This window comes from Lacerta agilis, chromosome 8, assembly GCF_009819535.1.
Source record: "Lacerta agilis isolate rLacAgi1 chromosome 8, rLacAgi1.pri, whole genome shotgun sequence".
Classification (NCBI taxonomy): Eukaryota; Metazoa; Chordata; class Lepidosauria; order Squamata; family Lacertidae; genus Lacerta; species Lacerta agilis.
Window position 1 is genome coordinate 4714277 of NC_046319.1, and position 25488 is coordinate 4739764.

General features: G+C 40.5%; 1 protein-coding gene across 6 annotated transcripts; it reads right to left on the reverse strand.

The window, feature by feature from the left end:
* Nucleotides 1–13: 13 nt before the first annotated feature.
* Nucleotides 14–25251, reverse strand: TIA1 (TIA1 cytotoxic granule associated RNA binding protein). 6 transcript variants are annotated; one of them, XM_033159129.1, is made up of 13 exons: nt 24998–25248; nt 16062–16158; nt 15477–15575; nt 15012–15066; nt 14806–14838; nt 13502–13589; nt 8467–8542; nt 6364–6472; nt 5861–5956; nt 5687–5771; nt 4871–4994; nt 3428–3567; nt 14–2962 (listed from the first exon to the last, which is right to left on the reverse strand). In XM_033159129.1, the coding sequence occupies exons 1-13, from the start codon at nt 25021–25023 to the stop codon at nt 2815–2817; spliced, it is 1176 nt and encodes a 391-aa protein (XP_033015020.1). In that variant the 5' UTR covers nt 25024–25248; the 3' UTR covers nt 14–2814. The 6 variants fall into 6 exon arrangements, with proteins under 6 accessions (XP_033015020.1, XP_033015019.1, XP_033015022.1 ...); XM_033159128.1 differs by having other exon boundaries at nt 3428–3570; nt 24998–25247; XM_033159131.1 differs by lacking the exon at nt 14806–14838.
* Between the last annotated feature and the right edge of the window lie 237 nt (nt 25252–25488).

Consider the following 25488-nt stretch of genomic DNA (forward strand, 5'->3'; position numbering starts at 1 on the left):
AACAAAAGGTTACGGATGAAATACGCAAGCTCACATCTTTTATTAACATCTTAATGGCTTTCAAAAGTCACGGCTTCTGGAGTGAAGTTCTTGAACTTCTAAACACAAGTATCAAAATACATTAGTTCAAACGAAGCTTTCAATGTTCATACAGAGACAAAAATGGGCTGCTACTTTTAAAAACAAAATAACCCAAAAACAATGCCCCAGGCAGCTTTATCCTCCTTTGTTATCTGTATGGGGCATTACTCTCGTTTACATTTACCGTATTTTAAGAAGACTCCCTTTTAAAACTGAAAGGCTGCTTAAACTAAAAACAAGAAGGAAAAGGGCAACAGTGAGAGAAAGAATGCTTCACCTACTTTTTTTGTAGGACCACTGGAGAAGTTACAGCAGAAGAGGCTGACACTTGGTAAGCAACTAGTTTTTACTGTGGCTTATGTCGCAGAAGTGACCTCCAGAAAAGTATGAAAAATCCTAGTCAGAAGTAGCTAAGCAGTAACAATTGTATAACTGGAACGGCCTCATCCATTCATTTTTCTCAAAGCATTTCTAAGTCTGAGGAACTTTAGAATTTTAAGTCTTTAATTATGCTCAACAAAAACAACCTGAAATTCATGTCTTTCCTGGATGCCCAAACGGAAGAGTAGGGGAAAAGCAACCAGCACTGACATAATATTAAAAGCCTTGTTTGTGTGTTTTTTAAACTAGGTAACAGTATCTCAGACAGTTCTATTGACAGGAATTTTATTTAGGACAACTAAATCTGGGCAGTTCTATTGCTGAAAATACACACATAGAAATTCCAGTGCGACACCAAACTCACCTCAAACCTATTCCTGTCCTCTTTTGAAAAAACTGTACAGGCAGAGGTGGTAAAAATAATTTTAAAGATATGTTTAAGCATGTTTAAAAGGCAGCAAGGAGGCAGAAATAAGAGTGGTCTATGAGTTAAAGCTGTCTTTTTAGTATGCTTCATTTTTTTAAACATATGGGGGGCCAGACCCTGCTTTCAGGGTAAAAATTGGTTTTTGATTGTTATTTTTTACAGCCAGGTTTCACTGAACTCAAGCCATCTGGCTCTGCTTCCTTTACAGAATTCCAGTTGTTAAACAGTCAGGGACAAGAGTTTCTCAAGAGTCACCATAAGTTTTCCTTTGTCTTTTCCTCTACCCCCTCCCACTGCAAAATTATATTCGTAGCATACTTTCAAATTTTAGAACACCATTCACACCCGGCAAATCATGGAACACTCCCCAAAGGTGAGGGGTTGAAATCAAGACAAATAGGATTTTAACATCTCCAAAGCCAACCCTCTATCATAGGGTCACTTATTTCCATAAAACACATTTGTCATAGGACACTCCATATATCATAAACTCAATAATCCCTTGATACATTGCTCCACTACAACCAATGCAGAATAAAAAGCATACACCTCCATGGGCCCAGACATTAACCGGGATAAATAAATATTACACCTAGGGGTAGCTTTCTTTTTTGCACTCTCTGAAGGCTAAGTCAAGGAGGTAGGATAGCAAGGTTTTCTTGTTTTGTTTTTTGGCCTCTGAACAATTCAAAATGCTTAATCCAGCTGGTCCTTCAGGTTTAACCGGAGCATTCCTCATACTCCTGGCCTGATCCGCACAATGCTACAAGTAATCAGAGCTCTACACCTGTACATGCTAAATCAAGTCAAATTTACTCCACTTGAGTAAAAAGTTGCTAAGACCAATGTATTCTCTACATATTTGAAAAATGAGAGCATGACTTGTGTATTCAAAATCTAATAATGTATTTGATATTCACATGCAAAAAGCCAAGGTTTAGAATCATACTCATTAAGTCACATAGACCTCTCTGCCTTTTACCCTTTCAAAGAAGGAGACATACAAAAGCTGACCAACTTTTGTGAAAAATATTAATTTGCTAAAATAGTTTACATGGTATAGGATACATGTAAATGTAAAAACTGAGAGATTTAGAAAAGCTGGTTCATTAGAATGTGTCACATTTTTAATAATATCTGAAACTGGGTTGAAGTTCATCGGTGAAGATCTTTGCACAAACCCAACAGGGATTTCCCAGGCACCTTCTCACATCTAATAACAACAGGAAGAGTTGGATCCGTTGGAGAGCTCTGAACAACTACTGCTGCCAACCACCACTTCCCACCGCCACCCCCATTTAATAATTTAACAGCTGACAGTAAGGCAAAAATCACTTTTTGAAAAATGTCTAGATACAAAATAATGTAAACCAATAAGTTATATTTGAAACCCCAGTATAACAAAAGTGAGGAGATGGGACACTTTATACAATAGGCTCTCTTTAGAACAGAATTGTGCACAAGCTGAAGATCACAATAAACCTTCAGAACTCACACAGTTTTGGCGTGTTTTGTTTTTGTACAACTTTTCATATACATTTTCAGTCATACTAGGAATGCAACTAGAACTGCACACTACTTCAGTGGAAAAAAAGTTTGATATTGTGCAATATTCTGCCCCAATCTAAAAGTGGCAGAAATCCCTGCATTAGTTGTGTTTCAAACAAGGATCTTAAGAAACACATCTCAAAAGAGGAAAAGAAGGCAAAAGTTGGCAGATATCCAGCATCTAGTATTTCCTGTGTGTGTGTTTTAAAAAAAATGTGGACAACATAGTTTCATGATTAAAAATAAATACTGTTTTCTGACTTTTGCACTGACTTGATTGGATAGGTTTTTTTTAAGTAAACAAAGGGTTTTACAATGCTCCATATATAGCCTCAAAGCCACCAGTTGTTCTATTCCAGAGTCTTTCTCTGTTCCTCTCACTGTGTTTCAAAACCTGCCATTCGATATCCAGTTTGACTAGTTAGAACGCTTCCATTTTGCCCCTGGGGTGGGGGCGGCGGCGGTGGGGGTGGCGGCGGCACACCATAATTTGCACCCATCCATGCTGCAGAAGACTGTGTCTGACTGAATGAAAAAGGAAATGAAATAAAGCTTAGAAAGTTTACACAGGCATAATAAACTGGAATAAAGACGACAGTGAATGTCAAACCAAATATTCATTTTATCACCTTATCCACCACCACTAGCCCAGACCCACAAAATTTAACCACATAGGATGCCTTCAGAAATTCATTCCCACTTTGCACCAAATAAACAATGTACAAAATAATTTCTAAGATATATTAAGATAGTTTGTTAAGTGACTGCTGACTTCTATCATTCTACACACAGCAATGTGGATCAAAAGGGTCTGTATTTTGCTTAGAAAGGACACAGAACTGCAAGTCCAATGGCCTGTTTCAGAATCCAACATAATATGGTCCAAATGAGAAGTTTCAGAATTAAAGCCTTGTTTCATGACTGCGCAGTTATTTTCATTCTGAAAAAGATACCTTGGCACAGAGCCTGTACGAAACAGCAAACACTTACTTGAATCCCTGATTCCATGCTTGTCCATACATTCCATACGCAGGGACCTGCCAGCCATTAGGCATGTACTGGCCAATCTGCTGTGCATTTCCATACCACTGACCCCACTGCCCATAAGGTGGTGGGTATCCCACTTGATTCTGCTGGAAAAGGTCAAATTAAACGAAGTTAGCACATTGGTACAGGGAAGACACACAAAGGTGGATGGTTTTGAGTTACACTGCCACATGCCCCTTTGCCTTTTGCATCCTAAAGCTCATGTAATCACAAACGCAAAAGTGTTTTAGTTCGTACAACAAAGCTCATTCCAAAGACTTGTATGGACTGTATTTCACAACATTAAATAATTAAATCATACCATGTTGGGGAGCTGAAGAATTTGTTATTTGTTGCATATGAAACTCAACCGTAGGAGTCAGTCAGACCAGTGGTACATCAGTGGCACATCTGCTCTGTCACTGGCCTTAGGCAGAGCCAGTGTCAGAGGTAACAGAAAATAAATCGGGGATCTTACAGATGCAAAGTAAGTTCTCTACCATTAATTTCTGGCCCTCTTATGGGAAAACTATTGTAAGAAAGCTAAACAGCTAAATTTTCAGCCAGCGCAGTTAAACTGTGGAACTTGCTCCTGCAGGAGGTAGTGATGGCCATCAATTTGAACAGCTTTAAGAGAGGATTAGACAAATTCATTGAAGAGATGCCTATCAATGGCTACCAGCCCTGATGGCTATGCTTTGCAACCAATGGTTCTGAATACCAGTTGCTGGAAACCACAGGAGGGGAAAGGGCTCCTGTGCTCAAATCCTGTTTCCTGGTTTCCCATATGCATCTGGGTGGCCACTTTGAGAAGAGGATGCTGGACTAGATGGGCCACAAACCTGATCTAGCAAGCTCTTATTATGCTATCATAACTTCTGCTGCCCACAAAAATACATTTATAACTCTAGCTTGTGCTTGGGTATCTCTGCAGCACAAGCAGGGGCTTGGACCACAAAAGCTAAATTAGGTAACTGAGGCACCAAGATTCGGCACACTCCCACTTATTTCTATACAGCATGCCACCTCCACTCCCCATTTTCCAAAAAACAATTTTGTGTCAGTGCTACAGTGCTCCACACACCTTAGGATGTGTTGCTAGGTCTATGGTTAACCATAAGATTATTTTCCTTAAATCCTCTTAATTTTATACTTTTATTCCAAGAGTTCCACAGCAACTGAAGAAATATTTTCTAATGACCTTTAACACCTCCAGACCCTATTATTTGTGTATGTTTTATGGTTGGATCCCATGTTAAGCAACATGTGGGAAATGATGCATATAAATGAAATGAACAACCAGTAAAGGGGTTTGTGGTCTAACTATTTAGAATGAAGAAATCTATCAGCACAGAATTATTTCTGGATACACATCCACCCACCCCTTTTTTTTAGGTAGAGGCTTACCTGTTGGATTGGGTTGATCATATCTGGTGTTTCTTTGCCCCAGTAACATTTCACAACATGTCCTTCTATAGTTGTGCCATTGACTGAAACAATTGCATGTGCAGCGCTTTCATGAGAATTGAACCTGTAACCATTTGAGAAAATTAATCAATAATACAAAACCCCGTCAAACATCCAAGTAATACAAATCCCTCTCACCAAAAAACCATCCAGCAATTCATTTCAAGGGATAATCTATCCAATATTGCAAGTCCACCATGTGTAGATCCTTCACAATGTATGACATATGCACAAGGCCACGGGGGGGGGGTCACATCTTTGGGGAGGAAGGGCAGGATATAAATTCAACAAGTAAGTAAGTAAGTCAAGAAACTTGTGAGGGCTCCAGGGAAAATTGCAGGCCTGATACATTGAGCTGCTCAGCAATCACGGCATAGCAGGAGCAAGGTGTTTTTTTTTTTAAGGTCTTTGTGCAAGACAATGCCTTCCAGAAACAGAATGAAAGTGGCCACCATCAGCCGCCCCTCCATTCAGCCACTGTATTAGGAGTCAGAATACTGAAAGAAGAACATCTGAGTAGCTGCTGTGATGTCAAAATCAGGTGCAAAACACCCAACAGCCCCAAGACACACAAATGAAAGTTTTATGTGAATGATTGCAGGTTCCTGTTTCTTAGAAACAATGAACATGAATGGCAGGACATTGGAAGGTGCACACTTTAAGCCACAGTTTCAAAAAGGGCTTGCAATACTTTAAACTATACACTGTGGCATGGGCTTGCTAAGAAACACACAGGAAAGACAAACAGTATCATACCGTACAAAGGAGTATCCTTTATCTGGGAAGACCCGAATTTCCATTATTTGCCCAAATGGAGAAAATGTCTGGCGCATCAGCTGCTCTACAAATCGGAAGACAGAAATAAGGATGTCAGGATATGGAGTTAGGGACAACTTCCTAAGGCTACTAAAAACTCATGAGGTGCCATACCTGTTAGCCCTGAAGTAACACCTCCACAGTACACTGTGCAGTTGCTTGGACTGGACTGATTCACAACATCATCATAGGATAGTTGTTTGGCGTTTGCTGTTTAGAAAAAAAAAGGTTACACAAGTCTCTAATTTGCCCACAAAGAAAAAAACCAAACATTTGTAGAAAGAATTGGCTGTCCACCCCCAACCCCCAACTGCCATGGCTTATGCTTTGTAATATAGAATTACTGTTTCAAGTTTACAGCCACATTCTACCCCAAAGGCTTACAATTCTATGTGGCCAGGGCTCCTGTCCCTGAGCAATTTACAATCAAGGCCTGCTTGTAAGGTGTTCCACCCAAACAAAATTCTATTCAGAGCATCAAACTCACCACCTAATGGGAGGCAGCACATCAATTAAATATGCTGGCTATCCCTAGCCCTAGACTGTCAGTTCTAAAAGCTTATTCTAGGCTGGAGAGGAAATATCTCCATGTGTGTTTTGGAAGCTAAAATACTCACACTCATATGTACTCTTTGGAGCTGGAGGTTTACGTGTTGCCCAGTTTGTCCTGATTTGTCTTCCACCAAGCCACTGTCCCCCCATCTGCTGAATTGCGTTTTCTGCATCCTACAGAGAAAGCAAAACACTTTCAGAAAGCAGCTCCATAAGAAAGAAAACTACGAACAATGCTAATTTATAGCAAAAATATTTGTTTCAATTACAGAATCACTTCATTACACAAAGGCTGCAAAAGCATCAGATCAACAATTATACGTGGTCTCTTTAAATCTGCAAAAAATAAAAATACAAAAAACCTCCAAATACAAAGGCAGCTTACAAAAGGCTGTTCTGTGAATAGCCCTTTTGTCCATAAATTTTCTCCAGATGCTCCAAGTACTTCATTATGCAAATGAATGTTAAATGGCAAATGAAAATTGAGACAAAAGGTGCCTCCAACAACCAGAAAAATGGGCTGGATCTGAAGTTTTATTCGGCGTGGATCCATTGTAATGAAGTACCCTAAGTCAGTGCCATTTTAATATAAAAAATATCAACTTGCAGGTATAAAGATATGAAGCTCTATCATTCACAGGTAATCAGCTATCAAATTCTGAAAGACTACAATTAGACTCCAAACCCAAATAGTACTCATTGTTTGAATTTCCCTACTGTGCTCCAAGAACCTGCAGCTCCATGCATAGCCATGGCCATTTAGGGCCCAAATCACACATGCGGGGCAATTGCATATATTCTACTCCGATTTAGTCTGCTCACATATAAGTTGGTCTGCACTCCACATAAAAAGGAGTATGGGGACATGGAAGCAAAGCCCCCCACTCTCAGTTCCTTTGCATTACTTTACTACACTTTCAGCAGTTTTCTCCCTGGGTGGCCGATATCAAAGCCAGGCTCAGGGAGAAACTGCTTATAAGCAGCAGAATGTAAGGTGGGGGGGGGGAATTTACTGCTTCCCCACATTGTGTAAAGAGTACCCCCCCCAACCATGCTTTGTATGTGAATGGGTCAAACAATTGTTTTAACATGTGGCAATTCTGCCCCCCCCCCAACGAATCTTAGCTGTCAGGAAAAGTGAACTGTTACTACAGTTTTAATACGCTTGAAGCACAGTACGTTATGGCATGTGTTCCACAAATGAAGAACAAAGGATGAGGTTTTTAGACTGTAAGCTCCTTCCAGAGAGAGATCAAAAGGCCAGAGGCTCATGAACTGGCTCCTGGATGGAGAAACAAGTGATCTAACTCAGAAACTCACTGATCCTGAGAAAACCAGAGTTATACTGCTGCAAACCACTTTTGTAGATTTTTACCACCACAATTAAGGTGATATAGTTATATAACTGAAAGAGACCAATAGCATCTATTTTAGCATTTCAAGTTAATGTACAATTCCATTCATTAAGCTGCACTCAGTATTATTGGCAGAATATTTTCAATTAGCTCTCTTAAGATAAAAGAAAGATTTAAAAGTGTCATATGTATTAAAGATGCACCTTTTAATGGAACTACATACACAAAAAGTCCTGACTGCGGGAAATGTAGTCTATGTTTTCCCTTTACAAAAATCTTGCTCACAAAAAAAAAGTATCTTCAAGATGCTCTTAATTTACTTTAACGTAAATAAAAATCCTATACAATCCGAGAGCAGTTAACAGAAATCATCTAAACAGATTCTTATTCAGCCATTTCATAGGATGATCTTAAGCTGCCCTGAGTATGCTGATAGTTACACAAGCACATAACTATTTAATACTTGCAGAACATTAAAATTTATTGGTGATTGCAGAAACAAGGGTAAGACCTCTGGTACCACCTCCCTCCATGGAAGAATAGATCAACCAGCCCCTAACAGGATTTGGATGCCCAGTAATCCCCATCTGGCATCATCAAACCCAACTCCATCCTCTTCTTTCCCCATCCAGTCCTCTTTCCTTGTGATTCTTATCTTTTAGATTGCAAGCCTGAGGACAGGATCTGTATCTTATTCTGGGTTATACACAGCTTGCCAAGTTAGTTCAGAACTCTAAGAACTCCATTATTTTATTAGATTCTGGCAATGTTCATTTCTGGAAGAAGGGCTCTTAAGAATCAACATGCACTCACCCATTTATTGAAGAAAGAAACAAAGCCATATCCTTTAGATTTTCCTGTTGCCATGTCCTTAACAACCCGTGCATCCCTAAAAAGCAAAGAGAAGGCCAGTTAAACATAAAGAGAACAGAATCCAAGTGAAAATGTCTCACACGCAGCTCCTTTAATAAAATGAATTTCTTAAATGCACCAGCAATACATAGTCAAAGCAATTCTCCCTTTTACTAATGTTTTATCACAATAGCAAAAAATTAAACTTAATTGTGTAAACATGCAAAATCAATAGCTCTTTAAAACAAGTATTTTACAGTCGTTGGTTCACAGTTCAAAATGCTCTTACATACTGTTAAAAATACTACGCATGGTCAAAGCAGCTATTCAAAGGAATAACTGAGGGCATGTAGCTAACTAGCATATTAGCGAACGGCTCTCTTTAACCATGCAATTTATAAACTTACTATTGGCCAACACATTCTACCTACTTATTAGAAATAGAAAATAGAAAAAATGAAAAAATAGGAATTAAAAGGCATACGTCGCCTGTTAACTGAATTCTTTAATTTTCTCAGGTCAATTCGTTACCCCCTTTTTGGACTTGGGCAGCTGTAAATTTTGAGAAATTGACATTTTCAGAAATGGTTGCATTATGGAAGAAAATAAACACTAACATGTTTTTTCTTTTTTACTATACACTATTAAATAATCTTTTAAAGACTGCATTCGTAATTAACAATCATACAGGACTGATTGAAAACTACAAAGTATATAAAGTAAAAAATTTATAAAAGTAAATAGAAAAACTACAACGTTTGTCCACTGTGAACTGTAGCTTGCAGTTAGCCATGGCAATGCTGTCCATTCTTCAGAGACATTCTGCAAAATAACCAGAGCCCTATTATTTGAGATTGAGTGAAAAAAGACAAAAGACCCAGCTACAATAGCTAAACCCCACTGGTGAAAACTCTGTTTCTATTAGCTATATGCTTCTCAGGCAATTTGTATACATGACTAAATGGTCAATAACATTTTCAAACACACAGGCCTACTTTGCCCTCCCCAACCCACAAGAATCAGGCATTTATTACACGCAAACACACACAAATATAGTAAGAAAGTCATGCAGTGTAACTAGTGTAACTATACAGCAATAATGTGAGAGGCTGTACGATGCCAGACGGTCATCAAGGGAATTTCAACACACGCTACTATTGCATCCTGTATGAAGAAACTTGATTTAAGGAAGGGAGCTAAATAATGCTGAGATCGCTGAAAGTCCCAAATAAAATTTAAAATGTCACTCCATGGAAAATAACCTAATTTTAACAATGCACATATGCTTTAAAAGAGTTCATTACTCTAAGTTAAGACTATGTTACAAATTGCCTGAGAACAGTCACTTTAATCATCACATGGATGGTTCTCTCTGCACATCTTAAGGGGGGGGGGGATCCTCTATACCAGGCATGGCCAAACTCGGCCCTCCAGTGTTTTGGGACTACAATTCCCATCATCCCTGACCACTGGTCCTGTTAGCTAGGGATGGTGGGAATTGTAGTCCCAAAACAGCTGGAGGGTCAAGTTTGGCCATGCCTGCTTTATACCAAGGATAACCAACTCCCATCAGCCCCAATCAGCATGGCCAATGGTCAGGGATGATGGGAGTTGTAGTCCAGAAAAATCTAAAGTGCTACCTGCGACTCTATACTTACCCCTCAACTGTCATTCTTGAAAATGACTCAAGAATGATGTGCCCACAGTTACTATGGGGTTTTTGCATTAAAGTTCATAGTTATAAAGACTTGGAGTAACTGCACATCAACATTTTTATAAAGGAAACATGAATATTAAGATTACAAACAGAGGGGCATTTATTTGCACTAAAGAAATTATTTCTCTCAGCTTTAAAAATGAAAAGAAACTTTTGCCTATATCTTGTCTTTTAAAGAGTGTGACCATTTGTAACATTTAGAATTATAAACCAGCTATAAAAAAAAACAACTTTGAACACTCGCTATTGGAAAACTTTTAAAATGAGGGGTTTTTCACTTTGATCTGTGTCAAGTTTGTTTTCTATAGATTAATTTGAGAGGATACAGTTCACAGGCTTAAGGTCTAAGTGATCTAAGTGGCAAACAACTGTGAATCCATAAAAATATGTCAAGTTCAAGTTCTTCTTTCTCCCAGCAGCTGCTTCAGAGGTAACAAAGTGCTCATGAGAGACAGTGTGCCAACACAAAACCATTCTCCCTGATTAGGCTTAGTGCCTAATTCAAGTTCTAATTCAAGGCAGTAAACTTGGCTCACTCATGGCCAACTTATTTTTAGAGGGTTTGGGGAGGGGGGGAGAGTGTGTGGCATTTTTTTCAACCCAGTATTTACTCTGCCTTCCCTGCTCCTAGTATATCAGCACACATTAGTTCCACCGTACAACTTAGGCTTAGATCAACAGCAACCAGTCAATGCAGCTGCATCACTAAGCAGGAAGCCAACCAGAAGGTCTTGGTGTTTTGCGGACTTATTCCAACAGAAATGTAGTATAGAAGGACATCAGAACACTAACAGAACTCTTAACTTTAAGAAGGAATCTTGTTAATGCAAGCAAAGTGGGTTTTAATTTTATCAAATTAAGCATACCAGAAGCACTCTGATTTCAAAGTCACACAGATGCTTAAGCCAGACTAAAATTCATGGGACTAAAATATTTAGCACTTGCTTTGCTATCACAGACTTCGCTGCCCTAGGCCTTCATTGGTAAGACTTCTGCGAACTACTCTGTACCACTTTGTGTATAAGCAGACAGCTAGAACCCTGAGAATTTCAGGTCTTACTCAAATATGGAAGTACATTTTGAGCAGACGCTACACAGAAGTGGGCCAGCCTCATGTGGCCTTTCTGCAGATGAAATTGCATTTTTGGGGTGCAGGGATTCTAGCTCCTCCTACCCAGCTGTCCCAACCTTTTCACTCCTATGGTCTGAAGCCCCTACTAGGAGGCAGCAAGTATAACTATTTAATGTAGCCTTCAAGAAATAGGATGACTAGAGTATATGGGTAGGCCCCCTTTTAGTACTGAGAGCCACATGTTGAGTTTCATAAAAGGGTCCATGAAACTGATAACTTTTACAGTTTGTATATCAACTATATTATTTCCTTGAACAAGGCTGCTATCGTTGATTGCCTTGATTCTACAATACTCCCAAGTTACTGTGCTTGAGCATAGGTTTTAGTGTTTGTAAGCATGATTAGGTCTTCTTTACTTACCCTCCTTGTTTCTGATCCTTAGTGTTTGAGACATGTTTTGAGCAAAAACTCTTCTTCAAAGGCTAGCAAGAATATCCACTAACCAACGTTTCTTTATACAACTGTCCAGCTTTTCTGATCTTCCCGTGAAGCAATGCTTCTCCTCAAAACATGTCAGCAACCTGAAGTTCCTGCTGTGTTTGGAAACCCCCAAGGCCTAGCAGTCTTGCAGCAGTAGTTGCTAGCCCTTCTAGCTGTTGATTCCATTGAAACAGATCAGGTGACCACGGCAGCTGTTAGGCTAAGTCAAACCTTAGGGAATACATTCAGGCTCTTGCCTCCATGTTCCAACACCTCAAACACAGGTATAACCAGGGAACCTCTTGGGAAGAGGAACTTTTAAACAAAGAAACTCCATTCCTCCTCTATTTGGCCCAGGCTTGGGTCACACTCCTTGGCTCTTGGTTGTAAGAAAAAATCATGTACTGTACACGGGTGCTAACAACAGGCTTTGGATAGGTAAGTTACCCTTACACCCCACACCCCTTTTTTTGCTAGGATAAGGAACCTTTCTGACCAGCCATATAGAATGTGACTCATACGTACAATAATGCATCTCACAAAGTTGGCTTGAGTGCAAACACACTTGTGCCATAATGCATTCGTGAATCTTCTAAGATGCCACAAGGCTCTAAATTGCTTTTGTTTCAAGAGACTTATATGATTACCCCTCTGGAAATTGATACATATGAGGCTACAATCTCATTGTGTTATCAGTTTTGAGATTACCTTCCAACAAGTTCTGAGAGTTGGTTGATATACTTCACAGGAGCATGCAACACTTGGAAGAATTAGTGACAGATAAGAACAAACATCCAAGAGATACACTATGTCAGGGGCTGTTAATGTGGTGCCCCCCAGATATTGGGACTCCAACTTCCACCAGTCCCAGCAGCATAGCCAATAGGACAGTTGTAGTCCAACAAAATCTGGAGGAAACCACATTGCATATCCCTGCACTACATCTTGCTTCCATTTAAGCAGGTCTGCCTGCATACTAAAACAAGTAATTCATAACAGAAATCTTGTTCTCAAGTTGCTGCAATTATAATTCAATCACTGATGAGGATTTACATCAGATCTATCAGGAAATGCTACCAATGATGTACTTACAATACAAATATTATGTTGCAACTCAGCCTAATTGGTCATTGCTATCAACAGCAAACTTCCAAGTCCTAAAACTAAAAGAATGTTTCTCCACGGAAACAATACAGCTGGTTCCCTGGTCTGTTACACACACTTTCACATGCCTTCCAAACTAAGACAATGACTGAAACCAAGAAACTATACTGAAGGCCGATTTCTAGTTTATTTTATTTAATAGAGCACCCATTTCACAAAAAGCCAAAATCTTATAGGCCATAACTTCTATGAAATCTGATATTTATTAAAGCTGCTTTTATAAGACTATGCAATGCCTTTTCATTGGTGTAAGTCACCCAGAAATCAGCTTTCCCTTAGAAAACCCATTCTAGATTATCTAGTAATTAGATAATGAAATGAATCAATACTGTTTTTTAAAATTAAGTTGCAAGTCTAAAATACAGAAATATAAATCCAAAGTCTAGAAATGCACATTCAAATAAAGCAAGATGAACTGTTTGATAGCTCTGAATAACTACAAAAAGATACAAATATTTAGAGAATATAGGTATCCTTAAATATACTGACACTCTAATCAGCACATTTTCCTTAGTTTTAGCATCAAATTCTTGCCCCATTATCTTACATAAGACATTACTTACGATATTCTTCCAAATGGTGCAAAAGCTGCTTTAATATCTTCAGTTGTAATTTCTGGGCTGAGGTCTCCAACAAAGACATGGAAGTGGTCTTACCAAGAAAAAGAAAAAGAAATGTACAAGTTTGCAGAGAACTCATGGAAATACAGGATAGGTTTGCTTTTTAAAAAATAATATTGTATCAATTTCCATACATCTGGAAAACTACATGAGAACTAGAATCTTTTTACCTAACAGATAACAAAATACATTATGGTTTAATATATAACCATGAACAGACATGATAGTACACAATTATAGAAATTACATATAACTAGAATTTTTCATTAAATTATATCTGTAGTTATTAATAACAGAAGCTATACTTCCATGAGAGCTAAGTCCATTTAGTCCAAAGCCAAAAAGTTATATTACAGCTTTATTTTATAATGCTAGAGTTTAGCCTTAATTATACACAAGTTTAACAATAAAGAGCTAAATATGTCTACTGGTTCTGTGAGCAGAACAGAGTAGGATTTACACAAACCAGTATGGACAATATAAATTACAAGCAGCTCAATCTTAGTCATATTTGGTGAAGAACAGTCAAAAAGATACCTTGCATTGCAACAGTTTGATGTTAAAGTATTTGACAGTTTTCTGAAAAGCCAACAGTTTTGGTTGCCCAGCCTTTACACCATGTGAATCCATGTGAATTCAAAGTATGTGAAATCCATGAGCAAGTGAACTAAGACTGAAGGCAACAGAACGGAAACAGTAATCCCTTCACAGTTTGTTAGAGCCATTTACATAAGAACTGGTTGATACAAAGATCTCATATCTAAGGACTTTCTTCATACTCACATAAAGCCCATTTTAATTATCATCACCTCTAACTGATTTCAATGCACACATGACACTTTACATCTCCACCTTGGAAAGTCTACTTTAATCCTTCCCCAAAGTTTTAAAGTTCTAAGGCCAGACAAGTAGAGAAGCAACACACTGGGTTGCATAGGAGCAGAAGGGAAAATGATCCAATTGGAATAGCAATTTTGATATACCACAAGGGGGGGCTTATGGCTCAGCACAGCCAGCAGCCTTGAAGGAAGCTGGTTATCTCACCCTCACAGAGAGAGAAAGAATTCTTACAGCAATAGCAGCTTAATGGGGTCAAAGGGCTTAAGAGTCAGCAACAGTCCACATCCTGATCCATTGAGAGAGGAGGGAGAAATCTTGTGACAACAGAACAACCCCCCCAAATAGCTTCAGGCGGTTAGTGAATACCCCTGAGAGATTTCATTTTATGTTTAAGAAGATACAATTACCTTGTGAACGCAGTGTGTTGACAACGGTACTACCTGATGACAAAGATTAGATTTGTTCTTAAGTTTATTAACACAAACACATTAAATAATATCTTAGGATAATGATCAAAACAATAGGGCAAATATTTGTATGATGCTTATTGCTTAACATTTAAAACACTTTTGTGCAAATAAAGAGTAATTACTAAGAATTGTGAGGAACTTACTGCTGGTATCTTTCTTCTGGCTGCTGGGGGTTGTTGCCCAGTTCACTTTGACCTCCTACAAATAATATTTGCTAAAATTATATTCAAGGAAGTTATGTTTACATAACCCACAAACCCTCAAAATGTAGTGTGTTTGACAAATTTGATCTATGTTTTATATTATTTTGCCATATTTATTGCAAAATATGCTCCCACCTTAATGAAGTTGAGTGATATTAGGCAATATCAAATAACCCTTATTACTTTGCCAAGCTATTTTATTTGCAAAATACAAAGAATTTCATAACTTTTTAATGTACCTGTCTTTATCTATATGGTGTTTTTTAAAAATTAAAATAAAACTTCTACTATATACAACAGGATAAATGTTTACCTTTAGATCTTCTTCTTTTTACAAAAGCGGTTTCATCCACAACCTAAAGCCACACTTCTGCTCCAACTCACCCTTTAGACCTGAGAGCTTACCTTACCCATTATCTTCCGTCCATTCATAGCCGCTAAAGCTGCAGCTGCATGTCGATGCTCATAGAACTCCACAAAACAGTATGGATCATTTCCAGCTGTCTGTGTAACGCAGAAAGGAAAGCTATCAGAAACCGTTGCTGAGCCATCTCAATGTCTGTGTTGATTTTGTTTTATGATATCTCCCAAGCAAGCAGCATCATCATTTAAGTCTGCAATCCTAGGTACTATTACCATTATTTTGTGTTTAGGATTAGCAAGAAAAGAGAGTTCCACAGCAATAAGTAAGATTTTATGCCTAAAGTGTTCAAAAAGTGGACTGTATCTTTAGACTTTGTAAATTATGCACTGATTATTTTTAGTGGAAACAGAGTAATTTGAAAACTACTTATAGCTTACTACTTTTTTCTTAGTTTACTTGTTAGTTACCCTTCAGTTTAATTTGTTTTACTGAAATTTCTAAAGGGAGGGCAATAACCTGTGAAACTCCTGGGGGAAGAAATCTAAACCTCATTAGAATCCTCAAAGCCACAATTTTTATATTAAAAGATATTTTTTGTGCACAACATAACCACTGCATCAACTTACATCCATGATCATTTTGCAATTTTTGCATGGTCCAATCTGGCTGAAGAGCTGGAGAATTAGGGCTTCAGTAACATCTCTTGACAAATTCCCCACATACCTGCAAAAATTATCCAAATTTTAGATCCATGGAGGTCTGAGTCTCAAACAATGAAGACCTGTTTGCCCTGAGGGAAGGGAGAAGTGAGGAAGCCTAGGCCATAACACTGGCTCCTGACAGAACTATCAAGGAGAATTGTTGGGGCAGCCCTCACCCATCTTCCCCCTGGAGCTACTTAAGAAAGACCTGTGTGAGCAACACATAGCCTGAAGGACTCTCATTCTACATTTTATTTGTTTTTGTATTTTAAACCACTTTGTATTCCTTGGCAGAAATGCAATAAGTAAACTAACCATCATAGTCAGACTTCCTTAATAAAAGTAACTGTACCTTTCCAAAGCTAAAACAAAAATAAGCACTCAGTCACAAGAACAGGATGCTCAGAAGTTAACAAAAGAGGGAGAAGCAGGCTTGAAAATGTGTGCAGAACAAGTGAGTATTTTTTCATTGTTACTAAACCTAAAGGCTGAGAACAGGTGAAACCACAATACAGTTTTATTCAATATATTTGCTGCACAAATTACAAATGCTATAAAAAAGTTTGCAGAGCAGTAGTACAGTACATTTATAAGAAAACTAAGTAAGGTATTTGTATCCCTTTCTCCATTTATATCCCTCCACAAAATCCTTCCTAAGACTCCATGTTTACCTGACCACTGTCAGCATCAAGTGACCAAATTTAAAATTCAGCACCAAATGCAACCCCATTTTCAGCAGGCATAAATTCAATCCGGGCCTGCCAAGGAAGAAGAGAAAAATAGACAGCACACTTAAAGAGTATGCACTTGATTCTTCCTTTGAAGTATGAATCATGTGATGTCAGATGACTGACAGTTGTCAGCCCCACCAACATGTCAAAAGTGACCTGGGGTGGGCGGGCCAGATCCATCCACCACTGTTTATGCTTAGATTGCCTCTAGACAACAGGCAATCCTCATTTTGCATGGGGGTTACGTTCTGGATCCCCACACGTTGGAGGGGCCTGCATAAAGCGTTCTGCCCCTCCTCCATGCTGCCCTTTTAGTGATATTTTAGGGTCACTTCTGGGTTCGACCCCGGACACACATGTGCAATCATGGGTCAATCAGATGCCCATAAATCGGCCCTTGCCCATACGTGTATCCGACATGTAGATGAAGATGGTTCAGAATTTTCATGTGGTGCAAAATGCACTGGCTCAATGGTTAATGGGATCAAAACAATTTTCATATCTGAAGCCTAATTTAAAGCAGTAGCAGTGGCTACAGATAGGATACAGGCCCAAAATCACAGTATTGATTTTAAGCTTTAATGACCAAGATAGCATGAGTCCTGATTATCTCAGAGGTCACCTTGTCCATTATGTGCCTAACCTGAATTAAGAAGTACCAGTGAGGCTCTGCTAAGACATTCCACAATATGTGGTTAGTTTAAGGTCAGAGCTGAATCATCCTCAGGAACTTGGCATGATTTCCATTTTTACTTCTTTAACAAAAGGCAAGTTAAAGCTTTCTCTTTTTCATTCTGCCTTTGCGAGCTGAATTATTAGCCTACACTGCTTTATTATCCGATACACACTTAAGCTGGTGTATATTATTTTGTTCACCATTTTCATAATTTTAAATTGAAAAACTGCATTAAAATGTTTTAAAAATCAAGGGTGGAAAACCTTTGTTGGACCAAGAGTTGCATTCCATCTTGGCCAACCCTCCCTGGGTCTGCAAGCTGATGGTGGGTGAGACCAAAACAATAATGAACAGGCCACTGCACCCTCTCACATGCACATACTCCAAGTAAACCCACCAGCACACAGACTCTTAATCCCCAAACAACTGTCCAAGGGGATATAATTTTTATGTGGATTTTGGCTGGGGAGGGTTCACCCTTTTCTTACCAGTTACACAAAGATTATCCACCTGCATGGCAATTAGGCTTGAAAACAACCTTCCAATGGTACCAACAGAAGGTTGCTTTCAAGCCTAATTGCAGTGTGGAGCATTGCAGCAGAGGCATAGGATGGTTAACTCTTTCTTCTGCAGCTGGAACCCAACCCACAGAACAATTTCCAATGCCACAAATAGGCTTTCAAACCTGCCTCCTACTGGCACTAATAGAGCAGCAAGGCAAGTCCCAGCACCATGGAGAGCTCCAAGTGAACATTTTGCTCCAAAAAGAGCTGCAAACCTTCAGGGGAACTTTGAGCCACTGCTTTCAATCCTGCCTCTCCTCCTGGCAACCCAGTGTCTCCTGAAGGGCCAACCCTCTGGCAATTCTCCTGTGCTCCTGTCTCCCACCTGCTGCATCACTGGAATGATGAGGTACTATGTGAGTAGCTTGAAGCTGAGGCTCCAATACTTTGGCCACATCATGAGAAGAGAAGACTCCCTGGAAAAGACCCTGAGAAAGATTTGAGGGCACAAGGAGAAGGAGATGACAGAAGATAAGATGGTTGGACAGTGTTCTCGAAGCTACCAACGTGAGTTTGACCAAACTGCAGGAGGCAGTGCCTGGCGTGCTCTGGTCCATGGGGTCACGAAGATTCGGAAACGACAAAACGACAAAACAACAAATGTGAGTAGCTTAGGTCCTCAGGCCCAGGGAGAGATTCATATGAAAGTCATTGCTCTGACTCTATGGAAGCTGGTGCTGTGGGAGCTGGTTCAGTTGGCTTCTAGTTGCCAGCCTCAGTGCCCCCATGATCTCCAACATCAGGCTCATAGTCTGATGTAGCCCGCACTTGGCATCCTGATCACAACACACTTGAACTTACATACTCTTCTCTCAAATGCCTTAATTTCTACTTTTCCTGAAGTGGGATTCACAACTAATCAACTATTTGAAGGCCAATACTTGTCATATAACCTAAACTTCTTTTCAGTGTTGAATGTTTAAGAAAAATAAAAGCAGTTTGTTTTCCCCCCAGTTCAAAACAGATGGCTGTGCTTTTTAAAATGATTAGGTTAATATTAAATAATCTGGATATAAGCATGTCAGTCATACAATTACTCTTAACCAAATCAATGCTTCTACCAAATATATTAAGTTAAATGAGGCTTGTTATACAGAGAATCAATATGATCAATCCTAAAATTTAATTATTTATACCTACTAACATAGGCATTTCATTTTCGCCTCATGAAAATACAGTAAACTGCTTTAGTCTCTCTAGTAACTACCAGGCCTTCATTTGACCTGCTACAGAGTGCAGCAGAAAGGAGCACCACTGGAAAGAAGAACTTTTTAGGACTATTCTTTTAGTATTGTTAAATTATGTATGGGCTGTATGTAGAAGTGTGTGTGTTTTTGTGTTGTGAAATCGTCATGTGTTTTGTTGAGTCACATATATGATGTGTGGTGATTTTGCTGTTTAATAAAATAAAATAATTTTTTTTAAAAAAGGAAAGAAGAGAAGACAAAAACGTCCAGTGCAATGGTTCCTGCATTTCCTCACAATGTGCTTGTCATAAGAAAGACATTGTTATGAACCTATTTTCAATACACTCTCCCCAATGGCAAAAAAGAGAAAAGTGCATAAAATGTGTAAAAAAGTAAGGTAAAGGACCACTCAACAGTTACGTCCAGTCAAAGGCGACTATGGGGTGCAGCACTCATCTCACTATGCAGGCTGAGGGGGCCAATGTTTGTCCACAGACAGCTTTCCAGGTCATGTGGCCATCATGACTAAACCACTTCTGGTGCAATGGGACACTGTGACAGTAGCCAGAGTGCATGAAAATGCCATTTACCTTCCTGCCACAGCAGTACCTATTTATCTACTTGCACTTTGATGTGTTTTCGAACTGCTAGGTTGGCTGAAGCTGGGACAGAGCAATGGGAGCTCACCCCGTAGTGCGGATTCGAACCACCGACTTTCCGATTGGCAAGCCCAAGAGGTTCAGTGGTATTGTGCAAAGATATGCAAGGATTTGCATGAATAATAAAATAATAGTATACTCTTCTTTAATTCAAGAATAACACGGTTTAATGGTCAGATTTAGCACCATTTCCCAGAAAATATACAAAGAAATATCAATGACTTATATCAAACAACCCTTCTTTTGGGGAAGGAAAAGCAGATGCCTTTCATACTCTGAAATCCCTTTCTGAAGTGCCTCCTCCACCACAGATCTGTTAAATCAGAAATGCAGTAACAGCATTCATGGGACATAGTCATGGGGGGGAGTACACCCTCTTTGAATTCTGTGGTTTTATATATTCGGACATAATAACAATCATCTGCTGCCTGACAGGTCTTAAAATGAGGTAAAAGAACCTCAGATGAACAACACATGCCATTACACTGTGTCATGATTTATTTAACAAAAATAAAGCCAAAATGAAGAAGCCATGTGTGAAAAACTAAGTACACCCTTACTGCTTCCATAGGAATAAAGAAGCGATGTAGCAGAAGGTGCTGCTAATCAAATGCACTTGCTTAACTGATTATCAGCAAGTGTGACCTCCTGTATAAAAGTCAAAGTTTCAGCAGTTTGCTCCTCTGGAGCACTCAGGTGTGTTTTTACACAATCCCAAGGAGGAAAGACATCAGCAATGCTCTTAGAGAAGCAATTATTGCTGCCCATGGAACTGGGAAGGGTTATAAGGCCATCTCCCACCATCATTCTACAGTGAAAAAGATTACCGGTATTCAAAAATGGAAAATGGATGTCCCAGCAAATTCACCCCAAGGTCAGACCGTGCAATGCTCAGAGAAATTGCAAGAAACTCAAGAGTTAGGCTTTACAGCCACAGGAACTGGGAGCCTTGCAGTCAATTGAGTTGACCATGAATACTGTATACCAAAGTATTCTAGAGTCAAATGTGAGGCCATCTGCCCAACTGCTGAAGCTTGGCTGAAACTGAGACATGCAACAGGACAATGATCCCAAGCACACCAGCAACTGTACAATAGAATGGCTGAAAAAGAAAATAATCAAGGTGTTGTAATGGCCCAGTCAAAGTCCAAACCTCAACCCAACTGAAATGCTGTGGCGGCACCTTAAAAGAGCTGTGCATTGCCAAATGCTAGCAAACCTCAATGATCTGTAGCAACGTTATAAAGAAGAGTGGGCCAAAATTCCTCCACAATGATGAGAGACTGATGGAAGTCATACAGAAAACATTTACTTAAAGTTATTGCTGCTAAAGGTGGTTCTACAAGCTACTGAATCATAGGATATTCACACATGGCTTCTCCATTTTGGCTTTATTTTTGTTAAATAAATCATTACATGGTGTAATATGTCATGTGTTGTTCATCTGAGGTTGTATCTACCTAATTTTAAGATCTGCTAAGGAACAGATGATTATGTCCTGGTATGTAAAACCACAATTCAAAGAGGGTATACTTTCTTTTTCCCATGTTGGTAGCCTGAGGAAGTACCATCCACCTTGGGCCTGCCCATAAAAAGAAAGTCTAGAGTGAGAAACTAGGGCAATGTCCCCCGTTTCCAGGAACTCTTCTGGTTGTGAGATTTTTGTGGGTGAACTAAGAGTTTGTTTTGGACCCTGGGTGAGAACTCAAGAGGCTGTTAGGGAGGGTCTCAGAAGGAAAATGAAATGATATTGATATATATTAGTAACTTTGTATTAATGTGACATTTTTATATGTAACTGTATTTTTGTAATAATATAAAGTTGTCACTTCAGTTTTCTGTACAATGCTTAAATATGTTTTTAATATATTAAGCGGCCCAGATACTGTGTGTGCAAGCAAGCAAATGGTCCAAAGGGCTGAGGAAGGCAAGAGTGCTGCAAAATAGAAAATGGTAATGGTGGAGAAGAGTGCTGATATAGTACAGAGGCTAAAAGACAATAAACAAGCCACTAGTAGTTCAGCCACAACCCTTATCCGCAACATGAAGGTAATACAGATCTCCTTTACAAAGTTAGTCTCTAAGGATTATTCATGTTATTTAGAAAATATAAATATGTCCCTTCAGTATTGCCAGAGTGGCTGACAAATTCATAATAACAGAATAAGCTACCAAAACAAACAGCAGACAGCGTAATAAAATAGTTGGTTAACATAATTAGCAAAATTCATATGGTATTTCATAATACCAAATAAAAATATAAAAGGTCCTGACACTCCGTAAACAGTGTACCAATAATGGTGCAGAACTGAAACGCCCCCCTCTATGGCCATGACCTGTCTCACCCTCAAAAGGTGGGGGCACCCAGAAAAGATCATTACATTAATAAATGTAGGGGACACTTCCCTGCCATTCCATTGCAGAAGCCCTAGTTAATAATTGATCAGCTACATTTTGGACCACAGAAACACCTTCCATTGGTGGTTGCATACTGTTGGAGAGAGAAGGAGATGGAAGATGATGGTCTGCTCTACTTAGGCAGTAAAATGAGGCCTCTGCCACTCAGAGCTACAAGTGGAAATTATCATTTTTGAATGCTGATGCATATTTTGTTTTTAAACTGCAAGTAAAAAATCAATTACTGTACCCAAACCTAACTATGGGCAACAGATTTAATCTGACATTCTTTCTCCGTTTACTCCTGCCTTCCATCCCCTTCATCCACTGGCTCTCTATCAGAAAATATAGTCTGTTTACTAGTGTAGTAGCCACAGATCAAAAAGTGCAAGTAGGTGAATGGAATTCCATGCAAATAAGGAGTGGCCTAGCAAGGGAGAGATGGAGAGCTCTGTCATAGGAACACAGGCAAGCACCTTATATAGTAAGAACACTGGTTCACTTAGCTCAGTACTGTCTACACCACAGGTCTTCAACTGGTGTGTCAGGACCCTCTAATGGTTTATAGCCTAATTCAAGATGGGTCACAACAGCAGCACTGCCACTCTGCAAATATATTGTAAAAGATTAAGAAATTGGTCCCCAAAGAAGTGTTTGAGATAAAAGTGGGTGCTGCCTGGGTCTGAAGTTTGAAGATACCTGGCCAATACTTTCTAGGGTTTCAGATGCTCCTCCTCTGTGTCCACTATCAGAAGGAAAACCTCCTCCAATGTATTCAGCATAGAAATGAAGCTGCCCATGGTGTTATGAGGTTTTTTTTTGGGGGGGGGAGGCTGCATGCCCCACTAAAGATGGGTCCTTAAGGGAACAAAGGGAGTGGCTCTGTGCCACAGGGGAAATGGGGGGCCTACCTCTCTCAACTGTCTCTTTCTTAGAAAGACAGAAGGCCAGATTTCAGAGTGGAGTTATGTGAGCTTAGAAACTGGATGCAAAAGCTGTAAACTGGAAAGGCAGAGAGAGAGCCAGGCCTGATTTCTGCTGAGAGAGCGTCATGTCTAATTTCTACCCATAGGCTATGGCTATGGGAGAAGCAGGACTCTCTTGGGATGTTAATGCTGTGAACCCCTCCATCACAGGCTCAGGTTGTATATTTGTGTAAATAAACCACAAAGCATAAAAACGCCACTGTCTCTGCTGTTCCTCACTCCAAAAGGAAACACGAACTCTGAATAAGCGTCTGAAACCCCTAGAATCTTGCACCACTCACGAGATTGGGGTAGTATGCAACAATACTTTCTCTGTAAACCCTCAGGTAGGCCTATCAGAAATTCTAGTCACTTCTTTAAGTTCCTTGGGGACCAGAGACTTGTAATCCTGCCTATGTAGCATACGGTGCTACAGAGATAATAGCCAGTGCAAGGATTCTAGCTATGCACACACTCGTTGTACTGTACTGCTATCGGCTGTTCTGTTTTTCACAAGGAAATATTTTTTAAAATCTGAAATGGGAGACTAGATTCTATCCTAGAACTGGGAGATGTAGGTTCAAATCCACACACTCCATCAAGCTTCACTGAGTGATCTTCAGCCAGTCACACTAAATGCACCCCAGGCTCTCTCTCTCAGCCCAGCCAACCTTCCAGGGTTGTTGTGGAAAAAATGAGTGAGCTGCCCTGAGCTCCTTTCAAGAACAGCAGAATAAAATAATGTATATATATTAACAGTCATTAACATAAAAGAGCCTGCTGGATCAGGCCAAAGTGGGCCCATCTAGTGCAGCAGCTTGTTCTCACAGTTGCTAACCAGATGCCTCTTTTGGGAAACCCACAAGGAGGATTCAAGCAAAAGAGCAACTCTCCCCTCCTGTGGTTTCCAGCAATGGGTATTCAGAAGCACTGCTGCTTCCAAACTGTGGAGGCAGAGCATAGGCTGGTTAATAGCCATCTATTTCCCTCTCCTCCCCGAATTCGTCTCACTCTTTTAAAGCCATTTAGGTTAGTGGCCCTCGGTGCCTCCTGCGGGAATGAGTTCCATAGTTTAACTATCTGCCCTGACTCTGCCAACACTGAGCCTCACTGGCTCGCTCCGTGTTCTGGGGGGGGGGCTTCCCTCGGTCCGCTTTCTCCACGCCATGCGTGGTTTCATGAACTTCTATCATGTCGCTTCTTACTCTCCTTTCCGCCACAAAGCTAAAAAGGCTCAAACCCTGCAACCTTTCTTCGTGGCGGGGGGGGGGGGCGGGGGAGTCGCTCCCCCCTCTTGATCATTTTGGTTGCCCTTTTCTATCCTTTCTCGAGTTGAGGCGAGCAGAACTGTGCACCGTATTCCAACCGCGTTGGATCCATCTAACAGTATTTGTGGTACTAGCGATTTTCAACACAGAAGCTCGCTCCGCTGCCTGAGAGGAGAAAAGGCCAAGGCCACCCCACCAAAAAAAAATTGTAATTCAAGAGGGGCGAATGCTTCCCCCTTCGCCTCCCCCCGCCCCGGTTTTTATGGGGAGCCGAAGGGTTTTATTCGCCCGCACAAAAGGAGAAAGAGAGGCAGTGGGGGAGGGGATAGTAGACGGGACGGAGGGGGCGCAACGTGGCTCGACCCCTCCCCCTCACAATAGGCCTCCTCACAGCTTCCCTCCCGGCCCAACTCACAGCGTCTTGGGCATTTCGTCCTCCATGGCGGCGGCGGCGGCGGCTCCTCTCCCTCCTCAGCCCTCCAGCCAGGCCTGGTCACAACCGCGCCCGGCTCGCCGCAGGCCAAATCCGCGCGCGAGTGCGGCGGGGGTGCGGGGCGGGAGGCCTCCGGGGAGCCCCGACGACGGCGCGGCGGACAACAAATCCGCCGCTGGCCTCTCAAGATGGCGCTGGTGGGCAAAGAGAGGGCCCGGGCCGGCCGACGGAAAGGACCATCGGCGCATGCGCCGCAAGAAGGCAACCGCGGCGGCGCCGACAAACGCGCACGCGCGCTGGCGCCTCCTCGCGAACCGCAGCCGCTCTCTCGTGCCCAACGTAACCCCCCGCCGGCCTCTTTGCAGTTTCTTCTCCTTTCTCTTGCTTACTCTCGCGAGATTTCTAAGCCAGTCCTTGCGTGTTAGGTACGGTTTAAATCTTAGGAAAGCTTAACCCTCAGGCGCGCGCGCGCA